Source organism: Ixodes scapularis, unplaced genomic scaffold (genome assembly GCF_016920785.2).
Source record: "Ixodes scapularis isolate PalLabHiFi unplaced genomic scaffold, ASM1692078v2 PGA_scaffold2__306_contigs__length_199485367, whole genome shotgun sequence".
Taxonomy (NCBI): Eukaryota; Metazoa; Arthropoda; class Arachnida; order Ixodida; family Ixodidae; genus Ixodes; species Ixodes scapularis.
The window spans coordinates 118,784,316-118,808,736 of NW_024609857.1; the positions used below are offsets into that span (position 1 = coordinate 118,784,316).

Consider the following 24,421-nt stretch of genomic DNA (forward strand, 5'->3'; position numbering starts at 1 on the left):
GAAACGATTTGATTCGTTTAGCAGCAGTATAACTATGAGTTCTGAAAGGGAGAGCTGTGGAAGCCACGTCGATCATTAGTCCTACCAATATATACGGCAGAACCTTGGGACTCGTATCTTTTGGTCGCAGCCACGCAGGAATACATTTAAAAAAGGAAAAGTATAAGATTGTACAACCATAAAAATCTGCAAGCATATACCTCGTTGTTCCTTTGCCCGTTGTTTGTGGAGCTCTGTAAAAGAACATGCCGGATTACGGCAGCTCGGAATGAAAGTGTTTATTACAGATACTACTTCTTTAATAAAAGCGTAAATAATGAAGCGAAAACGTCAAATTCAGTTTAAAAAATCTTGGCTTTTAAAACCAATTTGGTTGTTCGTACGATAAAAAGAAACACTTCGTGGTATCAGCAATTTTGTTTTGTCTCTATGTCCATATCTGCCGCCCTCAAGAAATTACCGGCAAAGAAATAATCATACATTATGAAAATAAATATTAAAACTTAAAATAACTAAACAAAGAACACCAAAACTTACGTCTCACCGCGTCCTTGCTCTAAGGTATTTGTCCTGGAGGAAGAAATAATGTTATTTTAGTAGTCTTTGATCTTGTGCAATAAATAGAGTGAAAACCAAGCTCACGTGTCTTCTGTAATCTCCGTTGTTGAACTAGTTTCGGAGCTGCAAATTAAAAGTTTTGTTTCGAGAAGAGTACAAAAATTGCACTCATTTTCTACCAATAGACATCCCAGGCAGCACACCATTGTTGGACCCCCGTTGGCTCAATGTTGGAAAAAAATGGCTCCAATATTGGTCTGACGTTGGCATTTTTCGAAAACGCTACCCGATCCAATGGTGGTCCAAGATTGGTGCCAATGTTGGACCACTGGTTCGCCAACTTCCTAGCCCACGTTGGACCAACGTGGTTTGCGCTTTTTTTTCCAATATTGGCATAGAGGTTTCACCATTGGCTGAACCAACATTGGCACCCAGCGCCCTACACACTGGCTCTTCCAACATTGGCTTAAATATTGGCATCCAGTTTTATACACTGGCTATTTTTTGCATCCATTGTGTATGCTATTATTGGATGCCATTTTTCAGCCAGTGGTCTAACCAGCGTCACAAGAACAGTGCAGAGAACCAAGCAAGTATCTTGCCCTTTTTTCTCAACACTGTTTTCTGTCTGATACTAAAATCTAATAAATGCAGCCATTTTACCGTATTTGGATACTTTATAAATCATTAAAGCTTGCAAAGGAATTGTTCATAACGTTTGACAGTTCATAATTTATTTAAACCGAATAAAAATATTTAAAACATTCTGCAATCAGGGGAGCCTATGCAGACTCGGCAGCAGGCTCGGTAGTGGACAGGGCAGAGGGCTGGGCAAAGGGCTGGGCAAAGGGGTTCCACGCAGGGGCCTTGCCACAGGATTCTGAAAGAGACAGAAGTGGGGGTTTGCATTCAGGTGAAGGGTTTCAGAGGCTCTTAGTTCTCTCTTACGCTTGTCAAAAATGAAGATCAAAATAAAATATAGCTTCATTATTAATCGCCATTTAATTAACTATTCGATTAATCGGTTCTGCTTCTCAAGTATAAAATCTCGACAGGCCTACCGAATTTTTTATGTTTACTTTTCCATATTATAAACTTTGTTTTCGAGCGAATTATTTTTCGTTATTTTGTATGTACAAAACTGAGTACTGCCTTCTAAAATAAACAGATGCGCAGGTAAGACACCGGGGCCGGCTTGCTGGAATCAGTGTCTCAGCTGAGACTGGGTGAAAGAAAGCACTGTAAAGGCTGGGACGCGCGAGCGTCTTGAGTCGAGGTTTTAGTCCCGTTCAACTCGTACGCTGGCTTTGACAGTGCTTTCTTTTCCCCCGTCTAAGCTGAGACGCTGTTTCTAGCAAGACGGCCCAGGCGTTTACTATTGTTTTGTTCGTCCGACTTGTCCTTACTCAGAGCTCGATCGATCTAGATTAAAATATTCATAGTGATTTAAAAAAATTAATCAAATAGTACGAAGGTTATTTCATAAATTGCTCAGCTCTACTCTTGTAATGTCATGGCGGCCCTTAACCTTTCTTTTAGCTTTAAGAAGCCTTAGGAATTACAATCTCGCTATTTAAGTAAACACGGATATTTCTACGTTGATTTGAAAAAAAAAAAATGTTTTTAAGATTTCCGGCTTTCGCGGCACAGAAATGTGTAGTTATAAATGTAGTCATATTGCCTCCATAATATTTACAATTTATAAATCCAACCTCTGGCACCCTCTTTAGCTCACCAGTGTCAAACGCACTACTAAAATAAGAGTTCAATAATTACCCTTTATACGTAAGAGCCTGAAAGTCGAACAGAACTGGATGCTTGAATCAATCAAGAACTTAAAATAAATCACACACATAAAATAGCTTATCGTGTAAAGACAATAACTGGCAATTACACTCGCAGAGCGCGGTGACATAACCGACACTCCACTCGCACCCAACAAGCCGAACCTTGGCAAATAAGGACTACTCAACGCTCTGTGGTATTCGGCTTTGGACCTACCGGGAGGACTTTTTACTAAAGCACACATATACCGCCAAGACGACAGCCACGTTTTAACAAAAAAAATTAAATAAAAATGACTTCGAACACAGAAATAATCAATCAGAACGTCTCTCACGGTCTATTAGGATAAAAAAGCACTTACAAATAGCGCTGTACAGGGCCTTTCGGGCCGATCGCTGTGAATTACACACTGAACTCGTCGGAGATTCCTTGCACAGAGTTCGACACGGTTCAAACTCATCGGATAGTGACAAAACGTACATTGCGTAGCAAGAATACCTATCCCCATGGTCAGGAGGACATCTCCTTGTCACTCACATGGAAGAGAGAGCGGTCCGTCGTGTCTTCGGTCCGTCGAAGCTAGTGGTCACACGTATGCCCACAACGAAGGAAGAACACCGATGTGCAGGCGCTGTCGAAAGAATATCCATGGTCCTGGCAATCCGCATGTTGAAGATCGCACTTGGCACTAAGACGAAATGCGCTGCTGGTGATCGGAACTCTAGAACCATGGCGGAGATGCCGAGCCGCCTCGCCCGATAAGAACAGTCTGCTAAGCAATCAAATGCACTCAGACAACTTAGAAAAGGACACCACGGTGCCTTGATATCCGCATGATTATCTTGCCGTTCTTGTGCCTTGGAAAAAAGAGCTATTTCTGCCACACACAAGAAAAAGCATTCATAAATTGTGAAGCGCGTCTGCCAACTTGCAGTTCGCGGATGCGCGTGTTGGAAATTGAGGAGACCGTCCCCACCGTCTTCCAGTCGCTACCTTATCGTGTGGCCTTGATGCACGCGATCCCACTTTCTGTGTGCGTGGGTGTGTGGGTGTGCGTGTGTTTCACGTTATGGACTCCATCACCCCTAAGCTGAGAGTGCAGAGGAAGCTAAGAAGCCCGGTGAACTAATCGCAGGTCTATTTTTAATCACGTGATCACGCTCTTTCCCGCAACCACGCGCAGAGAGCGGTGCGGCTGATGACTGGTCCGGCCGGCGCGTAGCTTCCCCGGCACTGTCAGCTTAGGAATGCGCAGTGTCCTCCTCCCTCAAGGTCGCCGAGTTCTCTTCACTCACAAAGCAGAGATTAGTGACGGCGTGGGGAAAATGGGAGGGGAAGCCGTTCCGAGGCCGTCGGCGCGACCCCTCCCGTGCATACTTCTCTCTCTCGAATCCACCACTTTCCGAGTTTCCGGTTCGAGGGTAACCCGAGGCACATGTTGCCAGGCCGGATTAGTGGCGTAGGAAAACAAAGTCAGGAGAACGCAGCTTGGCGGTTCAAACGAGTGTCGCTAGAGGCCGACAGCGTCTACTTTCTCCCCTGGTGGCGGTTCCGCCCTCGATCTTTACATGAAGGGTTCACGCATCCGCCGCAACGCACCGAAAGGCTGCGAAGGCGCTGAGGTAGCGCCGACATCTCCCGCCGTTTGCGGTTTCCGGCGAGAGCGCGCGGCGCGTCTGGCGTCTGCTGGTCTGCTCGTCTGCTCCTCGTCCCTACCAACGGCCCAACGGTTTTCGTGTGGCGCGCGCACTGTTTTGGTTGCCTGTTAAAACTAGGGTCGAACAATGCTTCGAAAAATGGAATTGAGCTTTCAAAAGGTTTGTGTAGATACTGTTTAGATACTGTGTAGATACCGGTTTAGCTTCTTAAGTTTTGTTCTTTCGTTTCCCAGCGGTAAGTTCCGATCGGTAAGTTTCGTCTCTCCGCCAGCGCTTATTAAAGGGCAACTCCGCTCAATTCCGAAAAATCTAGGCTTCCATGTGATTCACATTCACAAAGTAATACTCAACAACTCTACGTCTTCGGATTCGCGAAATGTGGAATAATATTTATGTAATCCTAATTTAAACATCAGCAGATACCGAAACTTCGGTTGCGTCAGGCAACATTGGTCTCGGGTCGTCACAGTCATGAGCACCTCACGTCGAACCACGTGGTCTTGTGACGTTCGGGAGGGAGCGAGGGACGTTCGGGAGGGAGCGGAAACGCGACGCGGGCAGGTCCTTTTTTTTTTTTTTTTTTTTTTTTTTTTTTGGACGCGGGCAGGTCGCTTTGCATGGCGTGGACGGTGATGGCCCGGGGGAGAGGGGGAAGGGGAAAAGACGAAAGAGAAGGGGAGCGGAGAAACAGACCGATAAGCGCGCAGGGCAGCGGTGATCACGTGAACGCCCGGTCAGCCAACACCGGGAGGAGAAACTCATGACGTCATCGTTAAATTTCGCTCTGAAAAGTAAAAACAAGCAAAACGTGAGAATGAAGTATGCATGCCTCTGACGTAGTGGTTCAACGTTGGCCGCTCCAACTCCGTGGCATTGACTCCGCTGATGATTGCGCCTCGCGCCGCACGCTAGAGTTGGCAGATTTCGGCGACTTGGCTCGCTTGAAGGTTCGCTGGCCAGTTTATTAAATATATAGACGGAATTAGATCGTAATATTTGACATGGGGTCTTCCTATATAATACTGAAGAGGGCTACATAGTTTTCTAAATATCAAAAATGAAGCGGAGTTGCCCTTTAACGAAGGATGACTCCTCGTATGGATATGCGTGGTTAAGTTTCTGGGCGTGATCAGTGGATCTCGAAGCACATCAGGATTCATTCAAGACTCGGATGAAACAATTTGCAGCAAGGGATTTGCGTGGTTCATTTTGGGGCCGGTCATCTTCACGAGCTAAAAGGAAGCCGTCTCAGGACGACTACCCGTGTCACGATTCTTTTTGATGTCATGTTAACCGCTGAAGTTGAATTATCGTATTTGTTAAGATGCATAATCTTTTCTTTTTTCACCTCCGACTGAAATTGATTTTCGGACCGTGCGTTCAGTTTGACGGTTGTTTGTTTTTCACCTATTTTCGTTTGAAACTTGTTCGTTAATTCATACTCGTTTAATTCACCTTTTTTTTGTGTGTGTGTGTCTGGGGGGGGGGGGGGGGGGGGCGCGTAAGAAAGGTTTTCAGAACGCACTCTTTTGAAGAATTGTCGAAAAAGCAAGCGATCTCTGTTCTCGTTCGCCGAATCTTTAGGGCCAGAGTTCGTTCTGAAGGACTTTAACATGCCCTAAAACAGTGTACATATTTTTTGTTGGCAATAAAGACAACAATATGGTTTTTGAAACATGTTTGATGTGCTTACTTTGATACTCACAACTCGCCAAACGGCGCCGAATGAAACGAGAAAAAAAAAAAAAAGTCGAACATCACCCGTATGGGCGAGCGCGCGTCCGGGGACAGCTAGCGCCATCCATCGAGCGTTTTAGGCGGAAAATAATCTTTACGTGAGATATTGGGGCTACGTCACAAGTCACGTGTCTGGTACGCTTCGCTTGGGAAGGCTACTCCTGCGCACTCCTGACAAAGTCTCCATCTTGCGCTAGTCTGAGGCTCCCGGCACCATCCCGACGTCGTTCGATACGATGCCGACGCACTGTGTCGCGTTTGGGTGTCGAAACTGGCATCGGAAGGGGGAGGGGAAGAGCTTCTTTTGCTTTCCCTCTGCGAAATTCGACCCAAATCGAAGAGCGGCGTGGGTAAACGCGATGAAGCGGGCTCACCCGACAGACCCGAGGAAGGCTTGGGAGCCGAGCCAGCAGTCCCGATTATGTGGGGCGCACTTCGTCACTGGTAAGTCGCTTCAATCGCAGCTGAGAAAAACAAACACAAAGCGTTGGGTAGTTGCATGATCGTTACATTGCCGCTCTATCAAACAGGAAAACCGTCGCTGGATAGGCACCACCCGGACCATGTGCCGACTATCTTTGCTCACCGGAAACAGCAGCCATCTCTCGATCGCTACGAGCGATGGAAACATCGCGGGTCCACTGAAGGTACGAAGTGACGATGGTCATAAAGGCGCGTTCACGCTGTGGAATTTTACTCGCGTTTTGAATTCGCCGTCTGAACAAGACAAGAAAAAAGACTTGCGTCTCGTAAAAAGGATGCGCGCGTTCATCGCTTCTGGAGCGACCTCTGCTTGTTTATAGGCAAATGGTTTTCTATTTATTGTAATAAACTGTAAAAATGTAAACCACCACACCCTGTGTCCTGTTTTTCTGCAGTAAACACCATTCTCAAAGACACGGGAGTGGCTACAAAAGCACTGCCCCTGACAAGCATATTTATTTGGCTCTGAAAAGAGCCGTTGTGACTTGGAGAAGCCTCGGGCTTCATGCAGGCGCTCCTTCACTCCAGCCTACGCAGCTTCTTTTTCAGTCCGGGACCGTCCTCCACCACATAAAACCCTTTGCAGAACTTCTTGAAGGAGACGTGCTGGCCGCGAGCTTCAGGGCTCTTCGACGCCTCACACGGCCCGTTACCACTTCTGGGAAGAGGGCATGCTTGGCGAAGTAGATAAGCCCTGGCAGCAGTGCTCCATCAACGAACTTCTTGTCGAAGGCGATGGTCTCGACGTGCGTCGAATTGGCAACAGTCGTGTTGTTAGTCCAAAAAACAAAATCGCACCACTGGTGTCCGGTCACTGCCATCTGCCCTTGCACCTGGTAGAAGTAGGCGTGAGTCTTCTTCAGTCGTACCACGCCATCCACAACTTCGCAGCAGAACTTCTTGTCCTTGCATGCCTCCATTGGTGTTAGCCCAATCTTCGAAGCCGGACACTTCACCTCCAAAAGGCCCTCTTCGTTGTCCTTCCTCACGATGCGGTCGGGCGATGCTGCAATGAAGCTGCACTCTGGGTGAATGTGCAGCCCAGTCTCGCGGATCTCGACGGGAGTGTCGAATGCTGCCATGAGTGATGCATAGGCTGAGACTGCGGTACCCTCGTGCGTCCTCCCATAGCGCATGGCCTCACTTGAGGCATCTGGGCTCGGGTACAAAATACCCTTGACCAGGTACTCGGGCTTGACACACTTGATGACAGCAGAGAAGACTGATGCCGTAATCCTGCCCTGCCGCTCTTTGTGCCACCTTGGATTATTGGCTTGACCGATGGTGGACCGGGTCACTTGTTCCCTCTCTTCCTCCGTCAATGTTGGAAGGGACTCCATGTGTTTTGCAACAACGTCCCGGGCATTCTCACTCCACAAATCTTCATCATCTTGGATGGGGAGCACTGGTGCCGCTGGTCCAAGTTGCTGTACACCACTGTACAGAAGCCACTGGAGGCCCGGTGTAGACACACTGAGGGCATCTCGCAGTTGCTGAATCTCCTCAGCCGAAGCAACACCAACATTCTCACAAGGGTCAAAAGAGCGTCGTTTCTTCTGCTTCACCGGCCTGTTGATCAGGTACTTGTGGAACGTGATGTCTGCAAGTGGCACCAGGGGAGCAGGCTTCTTGGCTGCAAAGAGAAATTTTGTCAGTTCAGTTCTAAAATAAGCCACATCTAGGTTTTCCATCTTGTAATCATGTTAATAGCTTATCATCCAAGCTGCTTTATGTAGAAAATGTAGAGTTTCACTTTCATGAAAACGAACACAAAAAGCATTGGCTGTTTGGTTCCACATTTATCTAGCAATGGAGGTGAGCTTGGCTAAATAATTAAGACAGCTTGGACGTTGGTCTTATTCTCCAATATATTAGGTAAGAAGTAATAACATATTTCTGAGCAAAAGATTCCTATGGAGCCTCTTTAAAGGGGTACTCCACCGATTTTTTTAGCTACTTCACCTAACTATATTTTCTGACTCCCCGGCCTTTACCCTCTCCGGTATGCTATTTAGAATCGCGAAATTCATAATAGGTATTGTGAAATCGGCAAATGAAAATGGTGCAAAAACCAACATTCAAATATACGCGCACTTTTCAGTGCCGTGACGTCAGTGGCAGGCAGACTTGCCAGTCGAGCAAGCAGTCTAAAGAATAGAATATGCCAATCATTTGTTCCGTGCTGGAGCGCGGGTACTGCAGCGAGCTTCCCAAGCATTCATTTGACACCATGAAACTGCTTCGAATCAGTTTAAAACAAAATCTACAGCCCAATGAGTGAACCCCTGCCTTCCACTGACGTCACTTTTTCATTGTTGCCAGTAGAGACTTCGAGCTTGAAAAACACGGTGAGTACCAAAACTGTAAATTCAATAACTTCGCGAAAAAACAACATTTTGACCTAATATTTGGGATACTATTTTCGCGATGTTTGTTGGTTAGTTTAGCAAAATTTCAAGCAAATCGGAGACAATGAAAAAACCTGTGGAGTACCCCTTTAAGGGCCGTAGTGTACACACCTTCAGCAGGCACAATCCAGGTGCAGGGTATGTCGGTGCAGCTCGTCGAGCAGGCGTTGCAGCTCTCTTCGGCATAGAGCAGCAGTGCTGCAATATGTTGGCAGGACTGGCTTTTCCTAGAAAATCGAGGCAGTCAACCAAGACCAAATTAGCGGGATTATAGCTGCACGCGTAGCAGCTCTTGGTTGCCTTCGTTGTACACAGGCTGTCGGTGCATGATGGAGACATGCATCTTTTACACTACCTAAGCCAAGGAGCAAGCACTGCGAGCATGAGCGATAAACCACATGAGTTTGCTGCTATACTCTTTTTCACCTTGTGTTGTACCGCAGGAAAGGCTATACGCGCGAGCTCCTTGCTCTATGGCACATCTCGGCGGCACAAGCTCCCGTGCACCGAGGGCAACTGCCAACGCTATGAGCTCGCGCTTCTAGCCGTCGCTGCGGTACAACATAAGGTGAAACGGAGCATAGCACGATGGGGTTTGTCTTGGCCAATGTAACTCGCGTGTATTCGATGAAATGAGCCTGGGCGAACCGGGTATCGCTTCCCAGGTTTCAAGGAGTGGCCGATCTCGCTGCTTACGCGTTGGGGATAGCGTGAGCGGAACGCAATTAGCCTTGCTTATAATAGGTTTGCGCATGACTTTTAACGCATGTATAAGCAAAATATCGCTCACCCAGCAACACAGCTGCAAGTGCCGCCGATGACGCTCCCGGTGCCTCTGGCGAACCACGCCGAGACTGTGTACGGCGCCTTCTTCATTGACGGCAGGCAGACGCCCCGGACGAGACCGATCCGGGAATCGTCCGATGTGTTCCATCGGACGTTCCGGACGTAGCCTTCTTCTTTGAAGGCCCATCCCCGGTGAGCTTGTCGGAGCGAGTCCGTCTTGCGGTGAAGGTACCGCCACACTTCATCTTGCGAGAGGTTGGCGAACGGCGGAGCGTTCTCAGTCCAGCCGTCGGGTGGGAACGGGAACGGGATGCTGCCGTCCTCGGCCATCCTCAACAGTTGCCGAAAGGTAGCCGAGCTACGAATACTAGGCGGAAAAGTGGCGTGCAAGAACAGTGGACCTCGCAACGTGTACAATTCAAGCCTAATGGCGGGCGTGTTTTCATACGAAGAACGCCTCGAACCCAGTTTTCGCTAGTTCAGACGTCTCCCAACAGGTAGCGCCACTTCTGCGGAAAAAGGTGTATTCTTTCGTTTGTTTCTGCTGTTATTTGCTATTCGGGTTTCCAAAAACCAAGGTAGTAGAGATTGCTTAGACATGATAACCCTACAGCAAGAGGACGAAACGGGACTGACAGACACGAAGCTCCGAAATCAGCTCGAAGCCTAATGTCAAAATTAAGAAGAGACAATGATAAATTAAATGCGGAAAAAAAGGGGCTAGACTCTAAATCAAGACCAACATCCGGCTAGACAATCCGGCTAGACTCTAAATCAAGACCAACATTGTCGTCTGCTATCAGTGCCTTGGCGCCATGTAGGAGGCATTCGGGCTCTTATTGTGGCTGTCAAGATCATAGAGTCAACATGATAATCTATTATGTTGACTCTATCACCCGGACATCGTTTTTCTTTCTTTTTTTTTCCAGTTGGCGGTCCTGATGAGCCCATATCGCTGGCGACTGCTTAATATGCACAGTGAAGGAGCAAATCTTCGCCATTAAGTTCTGTACCTTGTTATTGTCTTGTTTACTTTGCCGAAAAGTACCTGAATCGCGTTTTGAAGAAATAACATAAAATTTACAAGCGCTCGAGCAATTTCAACTTGTTGAGGTGAAACGAACGCGCCTAAACCAGCGTATTCAAACATGCTTCCACTATTAAGCCAATGGTATTGTCAGAGTAAAACACACCGATCATTCTATGCCACTGTGTTCTTGAAATGACAATGAGCCAATGGTACCAACAGGACAACAGTAACCATTATAAGCTTGTGTTTATCAAACATTGCCAAGCCAACAGTGTCCATTTTATGCCAGTCCCCATCAAATATTGGAATGCCAACGGCACGGACAGACCAACGTTGACCATTTTATTCCAGTATTCATCCTATGTTAGCAAGCCAACGGTACTCAAAGGCCGACATTGTCCGGTTTACACAAGTATTTGTCCAATATTCGCAAGCCAATGGAACGGACAGGCCAAGATTGCCCATTTTATACCAGTGTTCATCCAATATTTGCAAGCCAATGGAACTGACAGGCCAACATTGTCCGGTTTACTCCAGTATTCATCCAATATTCGCAAGCCAATGGAACTTACAGGCCAAGATGGCCCATTTTATACCAGTGTTCAATCAATATTCGCAAGCCAATGGAACTGAGAGGCCAATATTGCCCATTTTATGCCAATGTGCTTCCAATATTGGTTGGTCATTGGAGAAGCTGGGCCATCACTGAAGATTCCATATAATGGTATAGCCAATATTGGAAGCAGATTGGCTAAAGTGGACCATCATTGGACCTTTTTTTGCCAATGCTCTTTCAATATTGGCCCAACACCCTGTGCTGCCTGGGATGTATGTGGTACTTCATATATGCATTTCAGACCAAATGCACAGCACCCAGAGACGCTATTGTGGTGGCGCATAGTTCGACAGTGCTAGTCACTTACTTGGCAAGAGTTTCCTCTACTCCGCTGTCCTTACCGGGAGTTGTCATGTTGCTGCAATGTACCCCGCGGCATGAGACCAAATGTGTCACGTCTAAATATTAAAATTGATGCTTAATCAGGGAAGACACGCTGTCATGAGCAGGGTGGTCTTCGGTCAAGCTGACAGAAGGTCTCGCTGAAGGGCTGAGGTTTGACAGCGTCCTAATAAGAATGAAGACATTTCTGAGCACGTTTAAATTGAACTCGATGTATATGAACCGTACTTACCACTCTGTTTGTACTTCCCGGCTTCTCAACAGGCTATCCATTGATCGATAGTGCTTCCAAGCTGGAGGCGGAGTGTAGGAAGAGCCGCTCCTCGTATTTTCCTCTTATTTTCGTTTCAACTTCCCAAATTTTGTTTTCATAGTTCGAAATTTTTGAGACGCCTCAATTGCTGAGATAAGATTACCAGAACAATTATATTTCTCACCCTATCTTTTATTTTCGAGCACACACCATGCATGTACAGGGTGTCACAAAAGAAAATTTACACGGTCTTTTTTACCGCAAAAATAAACTAGACATCGCCGAACGCTCATTCTCCGCCCAAAGATAGAGCTAGAGGTCACAACCAGATGCTAAAGTTTCAGCCCGATCCGATAACCTAATCAAAAGTTATAAGTGATTTTCTGAAAATTTCAATGGGAAAATGGGGCCCATTTTTGCCCGTTTTCGGTTTCTGGTGCCATAGAGCCCCATGTGTTCGAAAACACCGTCGGCCGCCATTTTCCCATTGAAATTTTCAGAAAATCAGTTATAACTTTTGATTAAGTTATCGGATCGGGCTGAAACTTTAGCATGTGGTTGTGACCTCTAGCGCTACCTTTGGGCGGATAATGAACGTTCGGCGATGTCTAGTTTATTTTTTGCGGTAAAAAAGACCGTGTAAATTTTCTTTTGTGACACCCTGTATATCGCTTCAATCAAAACCTTACCTGATACCCCTAGTTCTTTGCCGATCAGCTCCCACCTATTATTTTTTAACTCCGAGTCTTTAAAACCAGGGTCACGTATGTCGAATAGGAAACGATGAGGTCGTACGGAATCAATTAGTCGCTCAAAGTCCATGACTCTGGTTCACCTGCCCGACCCTTTGCCTGGAGAGCGGCTCTTTTACTTCCTCTTCTTTCAGCACCACAGGAAAAACAACAACAAAGGAATCGCCGTGCACGCGCTGTTCCGCAGCAGCAAGCACGGCACAAGGAGCGTGAGAGCGCTAACAAAGCGCTTCTGGAGCGCTAACAGAGCGCTTCTGGAGCGCTAATAGAGCTCTTCTGTAGCGCTAACAGAGCGCTGCTGAAGCGCTAACCGAGCGCTACATCACGCGCTAGGAACCGCCACATGAGCGCTCCTTGGAGCGCTCACGTAGCGCTAACTTAGCGCTCCGCTGTATGTGTGAACCGGCCTTAAGGCTTATACTCTTCTAAAAGGAACTCAACATCTGCAAGGTTAGTGAATAAGCCACGGCAGTTCCACTGAAGAATTACAGAGCCCATTTTAAAGGATAAAAGATTTCATAAAAGAATTAAAGCAATTCTACATGTGCTACACACTAAGGAGGAACCACCGGCTTTTTTCCTTTTTGTTTTGATTTAGCAGTTTGACATTCCATGTCCTCCTGATCCGAGGAAGGAGCTGAAGAGTCGGCAATGTCAACAGCTCCCACTGCATCCTGAACCTTGGACGCAGGTTTGCCAGTTCCGACGTGGTCGGAGACCTGGACCACGAGTTTCCGGCCACGGCCAGACCCCGCCGAAGAAGTCTTCGACGTACCAGGCCGAGACCCTCCCACATTCACGCTTTCAACGTCTTTTGACATTGATGGAGCAGCAGGTGGGCCCTGTTGCTCCGTAACAAGGCGGGCCGCCTCCGAGGGATTGGAACGACGGCCTCGCTCTCCATCTTGAGAAGAGCCACTGGCAGGAGTCTGCCGCTCAGCCGGAGATCGTGCCTGAATCGACTGGGGAGTCTGTGTGCTCCCATCGTTACCTGGGGCACCCTGCTTCCCCGCAGGTTGTTTCGGGGCCTAAGAGGGGCCTGCCAAGTCCTCAACAGAGAACTGAGTGGCCCTGGACTCCGTACGTGATGCAGGGCCCCTGCGCACCGCGTCGGAGTAGGTACCTTTGGAAATGAAGGTAAACCTTTGTTTTGCTTCAGGGTACGATAAGTTCTCTTTGGCTCGTAAGGTAAGGATCTCCTTTTCTTGTCGCCACAGCGGGCAGGACCGAGAGTAAGCAGTGTGAGGACCCTTGCAGTTCGCGCATGCAACCGAACCTTCACAGACGTCGGCCACATGGTCGTAGCTCCCACACTTTGCACACGTCTCCCTCCCTCGACAGCTGCGCGCCCCGTGACCAAAACGCTGGCAACGGAAACATCGCTGTGGGTTCGGGACGTACGGTCTGACACGACAATTCAGGTAGCCAGCTTTGACGAGTGCAGGAAGTGTGTGACGTTCAAACGTCAGGATAAGGTGTTTAGTTCTCACCTCTACACCGTCACGCTTCGTCATAATGCGTTTGACCGCCACTACTCTAGATGCCCGCAGGCCTTTAAAGATCTCATCTTCACTACTGGAAACAAGATCTTCTGAAATCACCCCTCGAATGGTGTTGAGGGTTCTATGTGTGCTCACTGTTACCTGTATGTCACCTAGGGATGTCAATTTTAGAAGCGTTATGCTCTGGGACTTTTTGGTAACTTCTACAAGCAGATCACCAGAATGGAGTTTCTTTGCCTTGTAATCAGCACCAATCTGACTGTCGAGAACCTTCGCTACAAGAAACGGTGACATCTTAGAGAGAGGTTTGTCAGGGACCTCGGAGTTGATCACCATAAATCTGGAAAATGTTTCATCTTCTCTATCTTTTACTATGACTGTTCGTTCGGGACGATGCCTCTTAGCGGCACGTCCAGAACTGGGGGTTTTGGTTTGAGGGTTTGCCATAAGAGGCGAAGGTTTTTCGGAACCTGTGGTGTGCCGCCCACCACGGAGCCCAACATGGGAATAGATAACGCACCATAACAAAAAGAGCTTTGCTGGAGACGTTATGCTATTAGCACTGCCCAGGAACTATAACCGAGTGTGGTTCTGGACAAGGGGTCTGTCGCCACCCAAGGTTAGCCCTTGCCGCCAAAGAAGTTGAGGAAGGAAAGAAGAGAAATGAGAAGAGTGAAAAGAAGGAGAAGACAAGTGTGAAAGAAGGGAGGGGATAGTAGAAGATGTGGCGACTAGACTGAATCATCCTGGTAGGGCCTTACCAGGACTCCCGTCTATGAGGAGCGGGGACCAAAGTGGTGTATTGCCTCGCCCGGGGGGCCCCGAAGGGTCCAAACCTACCCCGGGCTTGGCTCAACCACCAGGATGCCCTTTTCCCCAGACACGGGAAAGCCACGCACAGCCAGACGTGGGCGGGCGAACCCGCATGGCTCGGGGTCCGTTTGAGACGCCACTCTCCAAACACCTGCCTTCACAGGTGCCCCCTGCGGGGGCTTATATCGCGTGCCAAGATGATTCCTTGAATTGGAGTCCACGCTTCATACGAAGCACAGATGTGCCGGTGACTCGCTTTCGGTTCTCGACGCAAGGCAGTCAAACGCACTCAAACGCAAGTGTCTGAACCGGCCTTAAGGAGGTCCGCTCCGCACTCTGGGATAGCGGGCCTCGCAAGCACCGTTGGTGGCCTCGAAGCATCGTGCATATGTCCCTAGTTTACAACACAGTTTTGTTTTTGCAAACACATTCATGTAAATACAATATTTCCTTAATCGGAAACGCGTCTCATATCTCACAACGTTTTGGGCTGTGTTGTAACCAGAGATGGGCAAAATACATGCAAATATGTATCGAAATACAAATACAAAATACTTCGTCAAAAATGTATTTAATTACAAATCTAATTGCATTTCCAAAAAAAAAAAAAACTTTTAGATGCAAGATACAAATACAACCAAATGTATTTGGTCCCCTCCAAATACTTTTCCAAATACATTCTTCAAAATTTGCGTCAGCGACCTCAGGGCACCTGCAACGGGTTTCTGGGTATCTCATTTTAATTTTGCATCGCACACTCGGGAGTTAGTGTGCGAGGCTCTAGTAGCGTAATAGAAATATAATCACAACAAATGTAATCAGTGAAAAAAGTACAGAGCTTCAAGCAGCTTTTTTTGTCGATTACATTTTGGTATAGACCAACAAAAAACCGAGACGACCAAGACTCGCAGCAGTAGCTAGAGACTTTTTTATTGTTGCAACTCGCACCACTTACAAAAATCAGGACGACCCGCGCATTCAGAATGTTCTAGGCAAAAATATGGATGGAAATCAGGCTACAAAGCATCACAAGTTCTCACATGCACTTATTTAGCCAGTCTCCCTCTGAACGTCGATTTCGTCACTATTCTTGCCCTGGACTATACTCCGTTTCACCTCATGTTCTACCGCAGACAAGACTAGAAGCGCGAGCTCATAGCGTTGACAGCTACTCTTAACGCACGAGAGCTTGTGCCGCCGAGATGTGCCCTAGAGCAAGGAGATCGCGCTTGTAGCCTTTCCTGCGGTACATCATAAGGTGAAACAGAGTATAGCACCGTAATCACACAGTCACTAAACGCTTGTGCTTGATTGGGAGGCACTGCATTCGGTGCAGAACGTAGTTTTCTTCCTGCTCTGGACAGTGCCTTTAAAATAAAGCCGGAGGGGAAAAAAAGCCCCATGACCGAATAAAGGATAGAGACTATATCTTACAACCACATGCATAAAAACAAGATGTATTTTCACCCACAAAATTGTATTTATTTACAATTGTATTTGAAATACCCGCGTATTAGTACTTAAATACACACGTCAAATACATTACCCAATTTGTAATTAAATACAGATGCAAAATACAAAAAGTATTTGAAATACGTATTTCCAATACTTGTATTTCACATACTGCCCATCCCTGGTTGTAACAATGCCATGATGCCATGATATAAAGTTCTTCTTTCTATATTAGGCAGTCAGCAACTTGGACAACTGTTGGGGCTTCATCGACGGCACGGCCCGGCCTATATGCCGTCCATCAAAGGACCAAAAGCCATATTTTTCTGGCCACAAGCGCGTACACGTCGTGAAGCATCAAGCCGTGATGTGCGCTAATGGCATAATCTGCCAGCTGGACGGACCCTACGAGGGCCATAGGCATGACGCAGGTAGGTTGAACAGTCCTTCTGCTTTCTCTCGGCTTGGGCAAATAGTGCAACGACTAAGCGAACCCCCTTGAATCCCATCTAAGCCTTCCTACTGGACAAACTACTTGTGCAGCTATATATACAACTACTTTAGTAGAATAACACTAACTTGCATTTTAGCTCTCTCAAGTGCGCGCGCGATTATTGCCTTGAATATCAGGGCCATTTCTGTCTTCAACGCTGTGGACATGCCCGGCAGGCCAGGCCCAGTTTCCCTTGGACTGTCAAGTGCATAGATGACAGGGGTGGTTCCCGTTTCGACCCATTCCCAATTCAACCTCCACGTTTGTACCTTTCCGTTTCGACCCGGCTCGAAACGACCCTCTCGGTTCATCCTTTCCCATTTCGTTTTATCCCGAAACAACCTTCCCGCTTCGGCCATCGCTCGTTATCAATTGAGTTGGTTCGCTTGTATCGTTCGTTAACAGTTGGTTAGGTTCAAGTGTCCAATGTCTGTCCTCCTTGCTCACCTCACTTCTTCATCTCCCAAAAGAACCTTGGAGACATGGCACCGTTAGATAAAAACTCTGTCAGGGAGGGCTCACCCGAACATTAACAGCTTCATCGATCTTATCAAGCGGGATGAGGCTTTGACCAGACATAATTAAAACAAAACAACGCAAAGACGAGAAAACGTAAAAGGTAACCGACAGGATACAGCGCTGTGTCCTATCGGTTACCTTTTACTTTGGCCATGCTATTTGCGCTGTATTTTTTTTATTAATATGTCTGCATACCAATTAGCCCACACTTCTACGTTAATCAACCTTGACAAGGGTATCTTTGCAGCAGCTTGCAAATGGTGGTGCCGTGCGGATCAGGGGACAGCTGCAAACTATCAAAGATCGAGTGTCGCCTTCCTGATAATGCGATTTTCCTGCTCGATTTCCTTAATAAAGGCGATAGCATTTTATGGTTTATAAATCTTTCCCGTGAGCGCGAGGGTTCTGTGCTTGAACTCGTAAGAAAATGAAGTCGCAATCATATGCCTGTCAACTTGTATGATTTCTCATTCTTCAAAATAGCCTGTTCACTCTAAGGAAGTTTTAGAATAACGTACGTAAGCGCTTTCGGTAACCTAAAAATAGCGTCGCAATGATTAAACCTAAAGCAACGCTAATTTTTGCTAACTCAAAGTGCTTGCCTATACGTTATTTGAAGACTTCAATATTGTAGAGAGCGTGACACTGTTAGCGCGAACAGGCGATTGTTGGTTTTCGCTGTTTGTCTCAAAGAATCAAATGACTGCCATTAATATTATTAGTGTCTTTGAAAGTGCTGATCTGGGCCACTAACCTAAGCGGTAAAATGTGGTACCTTCTAACACCATTTCGAAGTAACATCTAAAAAGTCGTCAACATCGTGTTCGCGGTGACGTTGTTGCGTTTCGTAGTTCCACATTCTGGGGACCATCGTCAAGAGAGTGGTTCAAGCAGAAATATATTTCGTTGGAGCATATATGAAAGTGATGTATATTTTAAGAACAAGCTGACAATAAAAACTAGTTCACAACATAACTAGATAGCTCGCCGGCACCTTTGCATTAATTGCAAAGGTGTTTCGGCAAACCAACCAATGGATTTTGAGGGGACGGGCTCAAACGTAAAGGGTGTTTCGGCTACGGGTTCATATAAGAATGGTGTTTCGGGAGCGGGTTGAAACGGGACAGGTTCAAATGGGACGGGCGATTCGGAAATGGGTTAAAACCGGACGGGTTGAAAAGGGAAGGTCGTTTCGAGAATGAGTCAAAACGGGACGGGTTCGAACGGGAATTGTTGCGGGCTACACCCGATGACAGTGCCCTATTCGGTTAGAGGATAGCCCTGTCTAGAATGAGAAGACCAGACATCGCTAAGAGAGGCGGCCGCCAGAAGTGGGAAAGGAGCAGTCAGGACCAAGCTCAAGCGGCCGAGCCTCAAAACGCTCTCTCTCTTTCTTTCTTTTCCTGCTGAAGAGGAGAAAGAGATCGCTGGCAGCGTTCCCGCTCCTAAGCGCGTCCGTGTTTCGGAAAGGCGCCGCTGCACAGTGTGGTGCGCTCGGTTCCAGGCTCACACACGAAGGGCTCTGTGCCGCGCGTTCCGCGCTCTTCTTTTTTTCCGTCCGTACAATCTGTTGCTCCGTCGGGGAACTGCCAGAGTTTCTCCGTATAGAGAAGACTATGGCTAGGGCCACTGTTCTAGACCCCCTACGTCTCAGTAAAAATCCAATTGCAATGACGCTACTCCGAAACGTAATGAATCTTGTTGTTTATTATCAAAACTTCAACCAGTGAAATAAAGGTGAAAAGTGTAGTAATTCCTCGGTAAATCCACGTCGCCAAAATGTTGCAATAAAAGAAAATGCGGACACACGAGAAAATAACGAAGAGCAGCGCCTGCGTGGGCCTGCGGAAAAACGAGGGGTCTCACATGCCTAAGTGGTGACCGGCGAGCTGGGCGCGCGAGCCGCGGAAGGAGAGAGACACGTCCGATGCGGTCGGTGGCTGAAGCGTAACTCTCTTTATTAACGGTAAACAAACAGGGGGGTAGAGCGCCACGGGGACGCGACCCTGACAACACGGCGCAATGGTGGAACAGTGGCGCCATCTAAATAGTGTGTAAGAACTAGCGAAAAATTTATATACATCTTTCCTTTCCTTAATAATTCTCATACTCTTCCCTTTCTTAGAAAGAAAAAATGGACAAACACACTTCCCGAAAGTGAGGGAAGTAAAAACTGACGCCAAACTGCAGGGCAGTTGGAAAGTATGAAAATGCACTGAAATGAAATCTGACGTCAAGATACTGGAAAATACGAAATGAATGAAAAGTAAAAGCACGTCGCACTGAAATTTGTGGGAAGCACTGCTGAAAAGGCTGCACTGAGGCAGTATGCTCGATGAAGAAAAATTCTGGCTGTTCATGCACTTGTCGAAATCAACTCAAAGGTTCCTGTAGTGTTAGCACATAGTTTTTAAATCGTCCCGGCAGTCGTTGACTTGGACGCGGGCGACTCTCTTGTCGGGGAATGGATGCATCTGGACCCAGGGGCTCTGGTGGCTCCGGGCTGGGTGTCGACGACACTGGTACCGGGAACGGAACTGGCACCGGAGCGCACATGAAGGCTCCCTAGGCACCGGTACTAATGTATCTTCGAAGGAGGTGCTAGAGGCTGCGGCTGAGGGGGCAGCGGCAGGAACTGCAGGCGGGGCTGCAGCAGGAACTGGAGACGGGGCTGCAGCAGTCAGGGCTGCAGCGGGAACTGGAGGCTCCGGGGGCACCTCCCCGGGGCCGGAACCATGGCGCTCGGGGCGCCGAAGGGTGACGCAACTTTCGACGCCTCCGGGAGCCGGACTCGAACACGGTGGGAGGGTTGCAAGGCCCCACACGGTCGAGTCGTAGACACCGGGGTCGACTCTCGCAGACACGGTCTAGATGTCCTTGCTTTTGGCAGGAGAAGCAGCGACGGTGGGCGGCCGGACAAAAGTTTCTCGGGAGTCGGGTGGCAGGGGCCACCACAGAAACGGCACCGCTCGGGAAAATCATCGGGCGGCGCGACGGTGCAGATTGTTGCTGGGAGCTCGTATTCCGGGAACGTGACGCCTTGCACAGGAGTCCTTGTCGGCTCCGCTTGTTGACCGTAGTAGTCGTTGCGGACGGAGGCTCGCCGTCCCGCAGGAAAGGCCAGCTGCTGCTGGTAGCGGTCGCCTCTTGGACGGCTCCGGCAGACGTCGGCGAAGTGTCCCACACGGCCACACGAGAAGCACGTAGCTCCGGATGCCGGACAATCTTGCCGCGCGTGACTCTTGCGGCAAACAAAAAAACAAAAATCGCACGACGAGCGCGCGCCAGCTCCTCCGTGAGGGAGCCAGTGTTCCGGAATGGGCACCCCCATTCCATTCCAATTCCATTCCGGGGAATTAGAGTTTTCGATAATTCAATTCCTTTCAATTCTTAGGAATGGAAACACTGGGCCCATTCCCACTCCTGGAATGGCTGAATCGTTCCATTCCATTCCTTTAATTCCTAAACGTAAAAATTGGCACTTCACAGCTACATTTTGTTGCCGGCATAAGCAGCATAATGGTGACATTATCAAATGCAGTGACAATTGCAAAAAAAAAAAAAAGAAAAAGCTAAATTCCTCAAAAAAGCACTGATTTTTACTAAGTGGACCCCTGGTGGCACAAAGTGTTTATTTTGCAATTTACTGCAAACATCGAGAAAGCCCCTTGATATGTCGATGCTTCTTTAAGACATCGGTCTCGCGACCACGTGGCTCGCAGCAAACAGCAAAACTTAAATCCACTCATTTTCTTTTCATTTCTTTTTTTTTTTGCTTGTTTGCATTTGACTTTTAAGACATACGCGGCCAGCGTGTTTGTTTGATTAGACCATAAAATATCCAGTTCGTGCGTGGCGCAGGAATATTCTTCAAATACAGCAACACGGCTAGTACACTGCTGGAAGCGACTCCATGCACAGTGGCAAGAACACATCCTCTGACAAAATGCAACCTCTGCGGCACAGCACGAGGGACCGTATCGACCATGTCACGAAACCTGTTTTAAAACGCATAAGTTCACGCTTGCTTTACGAATCTCGATATTTCTTATCATATTCAATTCAATTTTTGGCTGGTTCGCCTGCCTTTTTCCACCCTTCGCATACTCATTATCGTGTTTTCTCTTCAGATGGCGAATAAAGTTCGATGATATACGCCGACTGCACCGTGCATAGTTTCGTTGCACAACTTTCAGCGTGCAGCTTGTTTATTTTCTTCGCGACTAATGTAGAAAAATGTCTTCTACGATGCCATGACTGGATCTGTATTTAGCTTGTCCTCTCGTCCGAATTGTGATGTTCCTCTTCGCGCTGATCAAGTGGCGGGTTCAAGCAGCAGACTGCACCAACCGATTCATTCTTCTACCTCGGTGTCGGTTGTTCGCGTTGTGGCGACGAGTCGGGAGTCAGCGTTGACAAAGCTGTTCACATCAAAACACAAATAACGGGGTAATACCACACCGTTCGAATTGACATTCCCCGTGTTTCCTCAACAACACCGTCCAACTGACTTCCCACCGCCTCAAATAGGGTCCAGGAAGGGGAGCACGAATGCAGACCGGACAGCCGAGACGCGCGGAAGCCAAAACCTCAGTGGCAGCTAGCACCCAGCTCTCCTTCTAGTTGCCCTCACAGCAACGGTCGCGCCTCGTCTGGCGCGGGACGATCTTTCTGCGGGTTTAGTCAGTTCGGTCACACCAAGAGCGGTGACAATAGTCTACTTCACCTTACGATGGACCTCAACAGACAGCACGAGAGCCATCGAAACCAATCCAGTGCTTTCTGAAAGTCGCGTGACCCTGCAGTCCCCCTCACGGTGCTGGATTGCCTGGGGTGACTCGTAGCGTCCACACCGGTCCATCGCAAGGTGAAACGAAGTATCCTTAGACTAAAGTCAAAGGAAATGAGCGGGAATCCGCTAGCTTGCTCGTAACCCTAACCCACTTGAATGTAAAACATATAACATAGAAAACAAGCATCGGAACAAAGACCAAGTAATAAGCGGACTTACACTACAAATGCAGTATAAAAAAAACAAGCCTCGGAGCAAAGCGCAATAGGAGAAGAGGGAAGTAAATCTGGCTTTGTTTTAATGCCGAAGCAAACCCACATTTCGCACTTCAAAGGAGTGCGCGCGAATGAACGTGGAAGGCAGCAGGGTGGCTGCCTACTAAACAACGCGCCTCGAACTATAAAAAAACAATACCTGATCATCTTTCGACGGCGCCGGAGTCTACGAGTTATCAGAGCTCTGCGAGTTATGAGTCGCTTCCGCTCCCAGATCTCAGTCTGTGCGCGCGCGTGCATTCTACAAACCGTCGCAACAACAACAAAAAAATAGCATGACAAGAAGGACGATGAGGAGTTGTGCATGGCGGTTTCTTTCTTTGCCGCTCCCTTTCATCTTGCTTGGTGCTTGGTTTTTTGTTTCGCTCTCGCGTAACGCCATCAAAACCCGACGCCTGCGCGTCCGTGAAAGGCGCCACATTCCCCCCTTTCCCCCTTTGCTCTTTGCTTTGACGCTTATTTTTTGTATTGCATTTTTTTGGCATATAACTCTGTCAGGGCTCCACGCGGGCTAGCAGTTTCCCGCTCATTTTATTTCTGAGCAACTGACTCGCTGAGTGGCTCGGTTTAGCTAACCGTAAACACAAAAAAAAAAAAAAAAAGAACCCTGCTTATTCTATTCTTATTCCATTCCGGGCAAAAGGCACCTAATTCCATTCCAATTCCATTCCCCTCAACTTTGCCGCCATTCCATTCCCATTCCATTCCGGGGTCGTGAAAATGCGGAATGATTCCGGAATCATTCCAACTCCGGAGTGGCAACTCCGCAACACTGGAGGGAGCGGACGACGGCGGATGAATGGGGGAGGAGGTCTCAACTGTCTCAACTCGCGACCCGACGGGGAGGGAGGAGAAGGAGGGGGAGAAGGACGCTCACGTCTTGGGAGAAACGGGAGAGGAGGATGCTGACTCCTCCGTGAAGATGATGCCTCGCCATCTTGGGCATGCTGATCGCTCAACGGTTGAAAATCGCGGCTATCTTGGACACGCTGTACCACGTGCGACGCGTTTGGATCTTGGTCTGACAAACGCCGAAAAAGATCGCAATCTCGAGATGCCCGCTCGAACTGCTGCGCTAGTTGGACAGCACGATCGAGGCTAGGCGCGCTAGCTCCGTCGGACTCTCGGATTAAACGATCTGTGCTGTGGATCCCCGAAATAAGCATCTCCGCGACGCGGCTCTCTAAAGCCTCGCCGTAATCGCAAAAGGATGCTAGGCGTTGAGCGCCCCAAGGTATTCAGAACGGTCTCGCCTGGACCTTGCACTCTCGTGACGAACCTTCTACGCTCAACAATAATGTTTCGAGCGGAAGCGAAATGCGAATCCAAAGCGGACAACAAGACCTGAAGCCCATCCTGAGTCGCGCTAACGGACGGACCTGCTAGGTTGAGCGCATCAACGACGCGATTGCCTTCATCGCCGAGAAATGAGAATAAAATCGCCCTCTTTCGTTTCGGCGGAAAATCCTCGGCGTCGATCGCCTCGAGGTAGGGGAGGAAGCTGCGCTTGCATGTTTGCCACGGCGTCGTCGGTTCGCCGGGCGTGCTGAGAAAATTGGCGGGAAGTTTGCAAGACGCCATTCCAAACGTCAAAGATGACGCAAAGAGCAAAAAAAAAAAAAAACATACACGTCCAGTCCGTCGGACGGGGAGTACGACCAACCAACCGCTCGGGCCCTCTCAAGAACGATACTCAAAAGCAGAGCCGCGACGAAAAGCGGCGAAACGAAAGCCTCACGGGCACGAAGATTCGAAATGCGGAGAAAAAAAAATTATCCCATCCTCGTCGCCAAAAATGTAGTAATTCCTCGGTAAATCCTCGTCGCTAAAATGTTGCAATGAAAGAAAACGCGGACACCCGAGAAAATAACGAAGAGCAGCGCCTGCGTGGGCCTGTGGGAAAATGAGGGGTCTCACATGCCGAAGTGGTGACCGGCGAACCGGGCGCGGGAGCCCCGGAAGGAGACACGTCCGATGCGGTCGGTGGCTGAAGTATAGAGTAATATAGTAGAACGTAAAGAGTGGCCACTTCAATAGACCCCAGCGGTTCACTGGACTACCAGCGCTCCTAGCGGCGGCCGTGAAATGTTTCTCGACTTCCTGTTTGGATGCTTTCGGTTTCGTTTTTCAACATGGATAGAGTCGCAGAATACTATTAGTCAAATGG

At 48.2% G+C, this 24,421-nt stretch overlaps 1 protein-coding gene, 1 long non-coding RNA gene and 1 pseudogene across 2 annotated transcripts; all 3 read right to left on the reverse strand.

The window, feature by feature from the left end:
• Positions 1 to 200: 200 nt before the first annotated feature.
• LOC120844088 lies at positions 201 to 11,416 on the reverse strand. Its single transcript, XR_005716321.2, has 4 exons — positions 11,369 to 11,416; positions 643 to 681; positions 538 to 570; positions 201 to 233 (listed from the first exon to the last, which is right to left on the reverse strand). It is a non-coding gene; the product is annotated as an uncharacterized LOC120844088 (long non-coding RNA).
• Positions 6,767 to 9,803, reverse strand: LOC120844087. Its single transcript, XM_040215695.1, has 3 exons — positions 9,420 to 9,803; positions 8,741 to 8,856; positions 6,767 to 7,854 (listed from the first exon to the last, which is right to left on the reverse strand). The coding sequence occupies exons 1-3, from the start codon at positions 9,743 to 9,745 to the stop codon at positions 6,767 to 6,769; spliced, it is 1,530 nt and encodes a 509-aa protein (XP_040071629.1). The 5' UTR covers positions 9,746 to 9,803.
• An 8,349-nt stretch (positions 11,417 to 19,765) lies between the features above and the next one.
• Positions 19,766 to 23,811, reverse strand: LOC115314549 (annotated as a pseudogene).
• Between the last annotated feature and the right edge of the window lie 610 nt (positions 23,812 to 24,421).

Coding starts and splice junctions, on each gene's coding strand:
- LOC120844087 (XM_040215695.1), bottom strand. CDS start 9,745: ATGGCCGAGGACGGCAGCATCCCGTTCCCGTTCCCACCCGACGGCTGG. Junction 8,857..9,419: donor ACTTGCAGCTGTGTTGCTGG/GTGAGCGATATT, acceptor TCGATTTTCTAG/GAAAAGCCAGTCCTGCCAAC. Junction 7,855..8,740: donor CTGGATTGTGCCTGCTGAAG/GTGTGTACACTA, acceptor TTCTCTTTGCAG/CCAAGAAGCCTGCTCCCCTG.